This window comes from Cervus elaphus, chromosome 14 (assembly GCF_910594005.1).
Source record: "Cervus elaphus chromosome 14, mCerEla1.1, whole genome shotgun sequence".
NCBI lineage: Eukaryota > Metazoa > Chordata > Mammalia > Artiodactyla > Cervidae > Cervus > Cervus elaphus.
This window is the reverse complement of record NC_057828.1, coordinates 14,964,363-14,976,664: the sequence shown is the minus strand read 5'-3', so window position 1 is coordinate 14,976,664 and position 12,302 is coordinate 14,964,363. Positions and strand designations below refer to the sequence as shown.

The window sequence follows — 12,302 nt, the reverse complement described above, 5'->3', positions numbered from 1 at the left end:
AAAGACACAAGATTTCTGGATCAGAGAAGAAGGACTTTATTACTGGAAGCAGTGGCTAGACTATCAGCATGTTTACACTGGTTTCCAGGGCCCCAATTCTAACAGGGAGATGTGGAGGGCCAGATGACACCAGTATATATATTCAGGGTGTTGCTTTACAGAAAAAGAACCCAGGGCTAAGCGTCCAGCGCTTTTCGAACAATAACAAAGGTTATGACAAGATGCCATTAAACCAGTCTCTTTTGCCTGCCGGCTGAACAGAAGTGAGGTTGCAGTTACCTTGACATTTAGTTGCCTCTGTTACTTAACACAGAAACTATTTAGAATCAGAAGATGGGTGAACCTTGCAGTCTGGCAACCTCAGAAAGAACACAGAGGGGCACCCAGGGCCCTTGGCGGACTGCCTCTCCCCTACAGTGGGCTCCTGGTGGTCACTCTTTGAAGGTCATTGACAGAAGTGAAATTTCCACCAAGACTGAGTTCAGATTTTCATGGCTACAGACAGGACCCACAACTTTCTAGGCTGAATGGCTGAAATCTCTTCCATAGTCTCCTGATTAAAGCCCTCATTCCTGGAATGGGGAGGTAAACTGATGTTTAATTGAGCTCCAGTATTTTGTTGAGGGCCTTCGTGTTGGGTTTTACTTTCTTTTCCTCGGAATAAAGTGTCAGGGGATCCTTCTGTTATCTGATCAGAAGAGTATCTGTTATCAGATATCGGTTATCTGAACTGCTCCTTAGTTAAATTGTTTTCTAGCTTTCTAACATTTTTTTCCCTAAGGCCTGTCTGCTTCTTTTTTTGTCTATTAGAGGGAAAGGCTATGGGAAGAGGACAGGCAGAGACCTCATAAGTCTATGCTTGAGCTGGTCCTGGGCTGATGAGGACAGTCTCCTTGGACCAGTGTCTCTGAACCAACTTTGCCTCAAGTCTCTGTTTTAAAATTATACAAAGACTTTCTCCTGAGTCTTGTCTTTGTGTCCCTGATTCCTTTCATTTCAACTGGTTCAAAGCAAGAGCTTTGTCCAACTTGTGTTTGGTGATGCTGAGCCTTTGGCCAACTTCCAGCAGCGTTGTACAAGCATATCTTTGGGGAACACTGCTGTTCTCGTGGGTTCCTTGCAATCAAAAACTGCCACTTCCATGTCCCAAACCTTCTTCCTTTATGTTTCACACCACAACATTAACTTGTATGCTTAGCTTTCTAACTGGCATAGTTAGGAATATCTAGTCCAGATAAACAGTCAAAATATTTTTTTAAAAAAATTTGTCAAACTCTAAGCGTTTATTTTGTGAACCCTGAGAAGTGTTTTTACTGAATAGCCCTAGTTACATACTTGTAAGAAGACAAAGCTTGACTTAATTCCAAAAGAAAAGAAGACCTTATAGTATGTATTTTACATTTTAATTTACTATATAAAAATAATGTCAACACAATATTTTGTTTTATATAGGACTAGGGTTAAACTTCTCTTAATTTAAATTTCTTAAATTTGCAAAGTTGGCTTTATGAGTTAAATGAATTATCATTGTTTCTACAACATGATTAAAATTATATTCATACATGTGTGCATATATAAACAGAGAAGGCAATGGCACCCCACTCTAGTACTCTTGCCTGGAAAATCCCATGGACGGAGGAGCCTGGTAGGCTGCAGTCCATGGGGTCGCAAAGAGTTGGACACTACTGAGCGACTTCACTTTTACTTTTCACTTTCATGCATTGGAGAAGGAAATGGCAACCCACCCCAGTGTTCTCGCCTGGAGAATCCCAGGAACGGAGGAGCCTGGTGGGCTGCCATCCATGGGGTCGCACAGAGTTGGACACAACGGAAGCGACTTAGCAGCAGCAGCAGCAGTATATATAAATAAATATATAAAAATAAAATATATGTAATTGTATTTAACTAAATGAAATGGTAATAACAGATACCTTTTTCAATAGTTAAATTCTTAGAATGCTACAAATAATGAGGGATTAATGTGTTAGCTAAAAATCGTAAATTCCAGATCCTTAACTAACTTTAAGATGTGAGACACAGAATTAAATTAACTAATAACGAATCTTTTGAAGCCTGGATAATTTCTAAGTAAAAAGCAGAATGAAAAACCACTGGTTACTAAACATAATTTTTCTTTACTCCTATTTTTAGGAAAAGCAATGGATTAACAAAATACACAAATGTCTCTGGGTGGTATGCATGCTTATTTTTACTACTTCCAAATTATTAAAATGATATAAAATGCACATTCATGGAGAAAAAAATTAGTGAGGTAATTACTGGTTTCCTGTCCTCCAGTATTCTCTTTTTGAAAAATCACTCTTTAAATTTTGGCTTTGCTGAGTCTTTGTTGTGGTGCATGGGCTTATTTCTCTAGTTACAGCTCACGGGGCTTCTCTAGCTGCAATGCATGGGCTTAATTGCCCCAGGGCATGTCAGATCTTAGTTCTCTGACCAGGGATCAAACCCAAGTCCTCTGCACTGCAAGACAGATTCTTAACGACTGGGCCACCAGGGAAGTCCCACTGGACTTCATTCTACTAGTAGACTTCACATTGAGGATTGCTAGGAATTCTTTAGAAGATGATAATGACTGGAGAAAATGAGCAGCTTTCATTCTAAGACCAAGAAACAAGGCTAATTTCTCAATATTTTTCTATTTGTTGTTGTTCAGTTGCTAACTTGTGTCCGACTCTTTGTGACCCCATGGACTGCAGTATACCATGCTTCCCCGTCCTTTAATATCTCCCGGAGTTTGCTCAAATTCATGTTTATTGAGTCAATGATGCTATCTAATCATCTCATCCTCTGCCATTCCTTTCTCCTTTTGCCTTCAATCTTTCCCAGCATCAGGATCTTTTCTGATGTGTCAGCTCGTCGCATCAGGCTGCCAAAGTACTGGAGTTTCAGTTCAACATCAGTCCTTCCAACAAATTTCAGAGTTGATTTCCTTTAGGATTGTCTCCTTTGATCTCCTTGCAGTCCAAAAGGACTCTTAAAAAAGGCTTATCCAGCACCACAATTTGAAAGCATAAGTTCTTTGGTGATCAGCCTTCTTTATGCTCCAATTCTCAAATCCATATATGACTACTGGAAAAATTAATTTTCTAATTTTTCAGCTCTACGACTGACCTTGCCTTTAACTGTATTTTGACACCATTACTGAACCAATATTAGTGGGGCACTTTTAAGAGATTTAAACTAAATGATCTACAATTTTCAGCCCTTTGACTATTACAAGCAATAGATTACTAATGCTATATCTCACTGCATTAAGTATCATTACTCCCAAGGTGTGGAGAAATGGTACCCCCTTCTACACTGTTGGTGGTAATATAAATTGGTGCAGCCACTATGGAGAGCAGTTTGGAGGCTCCTTAAAAGGTAAAAATAGAATTACCACATGATCCAGCAATCCCACTCCTAGACATGTATCTGGAGAAAACTCCAATTTGAAAAGATACATGCACCTCAATATTCATAGCAGCACTGTTTACAATAGTAAAGACATGTAAGCAACCTAAATGAATGGATAAATAAGATATAGTATGCAATGGAATACTACTCAGCCATAAAAATAATGAAATAATGTCATTTGCAGCAATATGGATGGAGCTAGACATGATCACACTAAGTGAAGTCAAAGAAAGACAAGATGGCAAATCTGCCATCTTTTCGAGTGCACCATGTCTGGTTCATCCAGTGTCGCAGTTATGAAAAAAGTGGTTCAACAGCTCCGGCTGGAGGCCGAGCTCAATTGGGTGAAGTTCTCCCAGGCAGTTGCAGATTTGAAACAGTTCTGTCTGCAGAATGCTCAACATGACCCTCTGCTGACTGGCGTATCTTCAAGTGCAAATCCCTTCAGGCCCCAGAAAGTCTGTTCCTTTTTGTAGTAAGACGAATCTTGACAAGGTTTTCCAAACCACTTTTCATAAACCAGTGAATATTCAAAGGAAAGCTAAATTTGAAGCCTGTACAAAAGCCTCTCTGTAACGTGCCATACTATACAAACTTGTACTTTTTCAGTCCTTAATGTCTACCTCTCTGAATATTCATAATTTTCTGTTTCACAAGGGTAATTATTTTATATACACTGATGGCAGCATACAATAAAATAATTAGTAATAAAAAAAGACAAGTAGTATGATATCACTTACATGTGGAATCTAAAATATGATACAAACGGACTTATTTACAAACAGAAAGAGACTCACAGATGTACAGAACAAACTTGGTTTATTTGGAGTTTGGGATTAGCAGATACAAACTACTATACATGAAACAGATAAACAACAATGGCTTACTGTATAGCCTAGGAAAATATATTCAATATCTTGTAATAAACTATAATAGAATAGAAAAAAAAAGAATCATTACCCTTAAAAAAAAAAAACTTAATTTACCTCCAAAGAGAGACTGTTTTTGGTAATTGCTGTAAAATTGAGTGTTCATGTCCTCCTCAAATTCATAAGTTGAAATTCTAATTCCAGCATGACAGTACTAAGAGTGAGACCTTTGTGGGGGTGACTAGGACCTTACTCAAAAAAGACCTCAGAGACCGCTTTTCTTCCCACCACATGAAGATGCAATATGAAGACTCAGGTATTTGAAGCAGGAAGCAGGCTCTCACCAGACACTGAGTCTACCGGTGCCTTCATCTTGGACTTCCTAGACTTCAGAGCTATCAGGAATAAATCCGTCTATAGGACACCTAGTATACGTCATTCTCCTGTAGCAGCCTTAATGGACTAAGCCATCATTTGTGTGGTAAATAAAGTTCAGTATCTTCTGAGGAGACTCTGACTCTCCTAATGTATCATAAAACCCTGACTTCCTTGAATTCCTCTGCAGTGAGATAGTCAAGTAGTACTGGATGCTCTGATATAAGTATAAATCCAGTAGATAGTACTGGGGATAAATAAAAGGTTCTTTTTTTAACGTGTTTGGGGTGAAGTTTAGGAAAATACTATTGTAACAGGAAAATTTACAGAATAGTCAAAATTTCTCAAATTCAGCTGCAAAATGGCTGAAGAGTGAATACAGAAAAGTGAACCACATTCTTCTATAGATCTCTCTGCAGTGCACATAACAAAAATTGCTTTCTTTCAAATCAGGTAAAAGAATTTGGTTACGTCAATTACAAAATTTGCTTTCCCCCTTTTCTGCTATAGTAAGAGAAATTTTATTTTTTAATGGCCCATGGGATATGTTTAAGGCAGACATGCCACAGTACATTGAATTTATATCAATAAACTGAGCTTGCGTTCTCTAACTCTCCTATTAGCATCTCGGAAGACAGCTATTAAACTGTAGCCTCTTGAGGCTGGCCAGGAGAAGGGGACAAGATGGAAAAAGCCACCATCTATGGAACTGAGAGGAGGAAGATCCAATATTTATGATTTTTTTATTTGCGTGATGCTTTTACCTTCTTATACTAATTCCATGTTCTCCATTAACCAATTGATTCTGTGAGAAGGTGTGTAACTTGACTGAGGTCAAAAGGTAGCTAACAAACACCAGTGCCCCAGCATTGATCTTTGGCCTTTTCCACTAGGCGAGTCCACTAAAAACACAAAATAAAAAATAACCCCCAAAGCAACACCTTCCCCCAAACACCTTTCCCTTCTATAGGGGTTTATCAAGAGGCCATTTGCTAGGTAGGTCCGACCTGTCGGGACGGCAACCTTGGTTCTGCAAATCTCTCACCAGGCTGCAGCCTGCTTAAAGGAGAGACCACACTGCCCTGGCCAGGGGCCAACACTGCGGGGCCGTCGAGGAGCACCCAGTGCGCGCTCTGGGGACTGAGGTCCCAGAGCCTCCGCGCAGGTGCGCGCGCACCTGTCGCCTGCCGCGTGCGCGCTGCGCGTGGAGGGCGGGTCGGGGGTGGGGGGGGGAAAGGAGGATGAGGTACGTGCTCCCGCGCGTGCGCCGGGCAAAGCTTCCCCGTACGTGCGTCGTACGTGGGCGCGCCGTCCCCGCGCCTTGTGAGTTGCGGGCCGGGAGTCGGCCCCGCGCGCCAAGTGGGTGTCTGGGCGGGGCGTTTCCCGGGCGGGCGCGGCGCCCCCTGGTGGCGGGCGGCGGCGGCGGCGCGCGCGGTCAGGCGTTCTCCGCGGGCAGCCCGCGGCGGGGCCTTGCCTCCTAGCGCGGGGTCCTCGGCGGCCTGGGTGGCTCCTTCCCCCGCTGCTGTCGTAGGCGCGGACGGCTGCCAGTGCGGCTGCAGTTGGCTCGCGGCGGCGGCGGCGGCGGCGGCGGCCGAGGCAGAGGGGCGGGGAGGGGGGGGGTCTGAGGCGACAGCCGAAGGGGGCGGCGGGCGCGGCGGCGGCGGCGGGGCCCGGGGCCGGCGGCGGCGAGGGGGGCGAAGATGGCGGACGTGCTCAGCGTCCTGCGACAGTACAACATCCAGAAGAAGGAGATTGTGGTGAAAGGGGACGAAGTGATCTTCGGCGAGTTCTCCTGGCCCAAGAATGTGAAGACCAACTATGTAGTTTGGGGGTGAGTCTGCTGCGGCCGGGGGCAGGGCTGGGCGCCCCCGGGGCCACCCCCTCTCTCCGAACCCCTCCCCCCCGCTCCCCTTGGGTATGGAGGGAAACGGGTGCTCCGGGGAAAAGTTTTCCCGGGAGCAGAAGTTGCAGCTCGTCTGTGAGGGGGGCGCCGGAGGAGCGGCGTCCGGAGGGGTCTCTCCTCCGCGGCTCCGTGTGGAGGTCGCTGGCCCTGTGTGTGGAGAGCCGGCCGGGTGCATAGGTGCATATGAAGGAGCGCCCCGCCGGGTCCTCGGGCGGCTCGTTTTGTCCTTTAGTTTGTTTTTTTAAATCTCTCTCGGAGGCTGTTCTGCGATGGTCTCTGCTGGCCCTTTGCAGCTCCCGGTCGGTTCCGTCTCCTTTCGCGATTCCCTCAAGCAGAGAGAGACGGGAACCCACTCCGTCAGGTTAGGACGGGAAAGAGATTTCGGCGACCTGGGACGAGTCGTCGGAATCTGTTGGAGGTGAAGGCAGGGGTCTCCCTCAGGGAGAAAGTTCCTGCTGAAATGAAGTCAACTTTGCCGTTCTAAGTGGGGAACGAATGGAGTGTGCGATTGGGGGCAGATGTGCGTGAAGAGAGTGTGTCTGGGAATGTGGATCCCGGTGGGGGTTGCCCAAGTTTCAGTCCTGAAGGAAGACACCCAAAGGGAGGTCTGTGGGTAACCTACATGGGAAAAGTATCTGAAAAAGAAGATATATGCATATATATTGCAAAAGGAAAAAAAGGTCTGATCATCGTGAGGGGCTTTTTGAGTGAGCCCTCTCAGCGGCGTTTCCTTTGGATAGCTAGAACCCTAGACAGAAACATCCGTACTTATTTTGCTTGATTGAATGGGAGCAGTGGGCTTTAGGAAGAGTTGATGAAAAGCTAGGGGAAGTTTAGTTCCTTGGTTTTTATTTATTTATTTTTTTGCATCATGGGCTTACGGTTTAATTAGCTTTGTGAAGATGGGTAAAATCATTCTGAGTTTTCTGTGGTTTTTTTTTTTCCCTTTCAAAAAGAATTTGCACAGGCAGATTTACATTTTAAAAACAAATTAACAGTTTATGTGAAGAAAAGTCTATTTAATTTGGGGAGTACCAAGCTGGAAGAGGTTAGGAGTCCTCTGCCCCACACATTCTGTAGGAGCTCGGCCTGATTGAATTTTTAACTGATTGGTTTTTCTTTAAAAAATGGTTGAATATTCACAGCGTAAGGCTGTTCAATCCGAGAACTGGAAAAAATTTTGAGAACCTGGGTCGGTGCCTCAAAGGAGGTTATCTCAGTCAGAGTGGAAGAGATGACACATAACTTGATAAGAATCGAATTCCAGTCCCTAAAGAGAGCAATCACTTCTAGCTGGGAAAGTTTTCATAGAAGTGTGTTTGACCTATGGACATGCTAGGTTTTTCTTGAATAAATGAATGAACAAATGTTAAGGGATGGATAGGAATTCTGAGGGCGAAGTAGTGGGCTAGGTCTTTCCAGCTGAGGGAACTGCATACTTAAAGACTTGAGAGCTGGAAAGGAAATGTTTTGATAGCTGAGTGAAGTCAGTAGTAAGAAAAGAGTGCTTAGAACAGTAGATTTCAAACTTTCGCAGCAGTGAATCACAACAGTATATGTATTTTCATTGAGTGTTATTCTCTGTGTATATGGAAATGCAAACATACGCATGAAATTAATATTTACCCTTTCTGAATGCAGTGCATTGTTTTTTATAATATATCATGAAGAGATACAACTTGTTACTCATGTATTATATACGTCATAGTACAGTGATTGATAAGTGATATGTGGTTTGAAGTATACTGATTTAGAGAAAAACTGGAAATAGAGGCTAGAAAAATAAGTTTGGGACTGATTATATTGGGCCATATTCAGATGAATTTAAGCAATATGTTGATATTTCTAGGTGGGGAGAATGTAATAGGACAGTCAGATTGGACACTAACATTTGTTGAGCAAGTAGTATTATGTATTTGCATGAAAGAGCTTGCACTCCTGGACGACTTAGTTTTATCACAGGTAGAATTAGTTTTGGTTTTACATCACTTTTTGAGAGAAGTCGTAAGAATCATATCTCTGAAGTTAACTGTAGTAATAAAGAATGTTGGTAAGGGTGTTTTCTCAGCAGAATCTTACTTAGAAAACATGGTACGTTTCTTGCAAGTTTAGCCTAAGTGACGAGTGTGTTTCTTTTAATCAGTTTGCTTCTCTTATGGATCCTTCCTAACTGTTTAGGTTTCTCTATTGACAAAGCCCAGAAGCTAATTTGTACCAAATTCTAAAAAGTCTGTAGTAATAAAGTTTGAATAGTACTTTCCTTACCTCTTGCTTTTTGTCATTGTTTCCATTTGTGTCCCTTTTGCCCAAATGACATTTTCACTTATTAGGTTTCATACTCTTAAGAATATCTTTTGTTGGATAGCAGTGTGTGTAAGATAATACTATGTGATTAAGCCCAAGGAGTTGTATTAGAATTGTGAGTAAAAATCTTGTTTTAATCATTTCAGGACTGGGAAGGAAGGCCAACCTAGAGAGTACTACACATTGGATTCGATCTTATTTCTGCTAAATAATGTGCACCTATCTCATCCTGTCTATGTCCGACGTGCAGCTGTAAGTAGAATTCATTTAGAGACTTGTTTTGAATTTGATAGTTGATCCTATTTGGTGATAACTTCCCTGATGAGTTTCAGATCAAAAGAATGAAAGGTTTATCTGTAAGAAAGTCTCCTGGAGGGTCAAAAATAGATCAATTTAATTTATGTGGATTTTTTAAAATTTGTGATTTTTTTTTTTTTTAAACTTGTGAGTTGCGGGTAATGTTTATAGCAGTAGGAGTTTGAGAGTTGTTTTTTAGGGATGTTTTAAAAATTAAGTAAGCCTGTGGGAAGATCCTGATATTCAGAACTCTAGTTTCAGTTCAGTTCAGTTCAGTTCAGTTCAGTTGCTCAGTCGTGTCCGACTGTTTGTGATTCCATGGACTGCAGCACTCCAGGCCTCCCTGTCCATCACCAACTCCCGGAGCCTACTCAAACTCATGTCTGTCGTACCGGTGATAGCCATCCAACCATCTCATCCTCTGTCATCCCCTTTTCCTCCCACCTGCAATCTCTCCCAGCATCAGGGTCTTTTCCGTTGAGTCGGTTCCTCACATCAGGTGGCCAAAGTATTGGAGTTTCAGCTTCAGCATCAGTCCTTCCAATGAATATTCAGGACTGATCTCCTTTAGGATGGACTGGTTGGATCTCCTTGCAGTCCAAGGGACTCTCAAGAGTCTTCTCCAGCACCGCAATTCAAAAGCATCAATTCTTTGGAACTCAGCTTTCTTTATAGTCCAGCTGTCACATCCATACATGACTACTGGAAAAACCATAGCTTTGAGTAGATGGATCTTTGTTGGCAAAGCAATATCTCTGCTTTTTAATATGCTGTCTAGGTTGGTCATAGCTTTTCTTGCAAGGAGCAAGCGTCTTTTAATTTCATGACTGTAGTCACCATCTGCAGTGATTTTGGAGCTCTAGTTTAATCTCAAAGAAAAAAAGGATTTTTTGGCATCAAAAAGAGTCAAGTTAGTAGAAAGCTTTCCCTCCTCCCCCCTTTTTTTCCTTTTTTCAGGGATTAGAGTCCCTACTACTGGACTGCTGGGAACCTAGTAGACGGCTTTTTAAAATGAATTTTTAATCAACAAACATTTTTCATTATTGATAAATTTATTTGTTTTCAGATGCTTGAAATGTGCCTGCTTTCTGCCTCAAAGTGCTTGAACACTGCTTCTCTGAACAAGAAATATATATTTAGTGTCAAGTGTGTATTGAAAAATGCAATATGTGGGGTGAAATTATTTGTGACTTGGGAAATTGTGGTATAAAATAGAAGCATCGTGCTCTATAAAGCTATGTTAACTCAGATCTTTAAAAATGAAATCAGGCACTCATTAGAATGTTTTGTTGAATAGGTCCATTCATTTTGAGCTGATAAAGATAGTCCAGACTCTTAGTTTAGGTTTACATTATATTTCTGGGGAATGACTATAGCACATAACTGATGCCCTAATTGTTACTGTGGTCCTTAGGACCTTTGGTCACATAAGGTTTAACTATCATTTCTCTTGAATATTTGCTAGATTGAAAGGGTAGAATTTGGAAAGTAGGGTTCTACAAAATTTTTAACTCCTTTGTTGCTTTTTCTTTTGAGCAGACTTTCTGAAACAACTTTTCCTGACTCATAGCCCGTATTTTCTGTTGGTGATAACGTAATACATAATTCATTAGTGACTGAATAATCAAGTGTATTTTCAAACTTAGATATAGTAATTTAAAGAAAATTCAAATCTTTTAACTGTTAATGGTAGTCCATGTAGACTAGTTTTTAAAAACAAGCCCAAAACCTGTGCACTCTTACTTGTTTATACTCACAAGCAGAAATTAAAATATAACCTAACTTTTAAAAAACAAATTAATTTCAAGTGATTAAATATTGTTTATCTCGTATCATCAAGGTGTATGTGCAGAATATTTGGTGCAGTAAAATATGGTCAGTATTCAGTATAAGGTAATTACCCAAAATATTAAGGGTGCTTATTCATTGTTGCCTACAGAGAGTAACAGTTTATAACTATAATCCTGTAACCAGCTTTTCCCTGTGCCCTGCCATTGTTTGTTTGCATTACATTCCCCACAAACTGGGGAAAACTGTAGTAATGACAGAATTCATTGAGTTTATCATCCAAGGACGACTTGGTGCCTAAAGTATACAGTTTTATTTGTTTTGCTCACCTCTTTACAAATTGCTAACAGAGAATAAAGGAAACCTACTCATTTAGCACAATAGGCAAATTTTCCAGATGTAATTTTTCACTCTTTTTCTCCTGCTTACAAAATTTATACACACTCAAGGGTAAGAAAAGAGATGTAGAAAGTAAACAGCTGTCATTAACATTTTACTGTATAGTCTCCTAAATTTTTTCCCATGCCTAAATAACACATACCTGTTTTTTAGTCATTTTCTTTATTGAAGTATAGTCAGCATGCAATAGTAGTTTCAGGTGTACAACATAGTGACTCTACATTTTATACATTGTGACTTGATGACCACAGTGAGTCTAGCTGGTAGCTGTCTGTCATCATACAACATCTTTACAGTATTATTGGCTATACTCCTTATGCTATGCATTACATTCCCATGACTTCATAATCGGATTGATTGTTGTTTGATGTTGAGTTGTGTGAGTTATTCTATTTTGGAGGCTAATCCCTTATTGAATATATTGTTTGCAAATATCTTCTGCCATTCAGGAGGTTGCCTTTTCATTTTGTTGATGGTTTCCTTTATGGTGCAAAAGCTTTTTAATTTGATGTAGTCCATTTGTTTATTTTTTTATTTTGTTGCCCTTACCTGAGGAGGCAGATCCAGAAAAATACTGCTAAGATTCATGTCAAAGAACACACTGCCTGTATTTTCTCCTGGAGTTTTATTGTTGTATTTAATCCATTTTGAGTTTGTTTTTGTATATGTTATAAGAAAGTGGCCCAGTTTGATTCTTGTTCTTGTAACAGTCCAGTTTTCCAAGCACCATTTATTGAAAAGCCTGTCTTTTCCCCAGTGTATATTCTTGGGACATGTACTTACTGTTAATTATGAAAATTTAGTTCTAGTGGCTAATTTAGTTTATTTGAAAGAGTTCAAGTACCATATTTTGAGGAGGTGTGGTTAGGGTGTGAGAAACAAAGGCACTTTGGAAACCTTAAATAAAATGAGCAGTCTATGGGACTAAATCCAAAACATCATGAGTAGAA

At 41.1% G+C, this 12,302-nt stretch overlaps 2 protein-coding genes across 2 annotated transcripts in view; both read left to right on the top strand.

Annotated features, from left to right (window-relative positions):
* Positions 1 to 3,686: 3,686 nt before the first annotated feature.
* On the top strand, positions 3,687 to 4,123 carry LOC122707364 (guanine nucleotide-binding protein G(I)/G(S)/G(O) subunit gamma-5-like). The gene has a single exon (XM_043922773.1). It carries the CDS (start codon positions 3,687 to 3,689, stop codon positions 3,891 to 3,893), a length of 207 nt encoding a protein of 68 aa, XP_043778708.1. The 3' UTR covers positions 3,894 to 4,123.
* A 2,041-nt stretch (positions 4,124 to 6,164) lies between these two features.
* CDC73 (cell division cycle 73) overlaps positions 6,165 to 12,302 on the top strand; it is a 98,223-nt gene continuing 92,085 nt past the window's right edge. The window contains exons 1-2 of the mRNA XM_043922986.1: positions 6,165 to 6,492; positions 9,015 to 9,120. Coding sequence (XP_043778921.1) covers positions 6,362 to 6,492; positions 9,015 to 9,120 — 237 coding nt within the window. The 5' untranslated portion in view covers positions 6,165 to 6,361. The remainder of the gene's footprint in view (positions 6,493 to 9,014; positions 9,121 to 12,302) is intronic.

Bases quoted from the DNA above. Each gene is read 5' to 3' on its own strand.
- LOC122707364 (XM_043922773.1), top strand. From the start codon at position 3,687: ATGTCTGGTTCATCCAGTGTCGCAGTTATGAAAAAAGTGGTTCAACAG.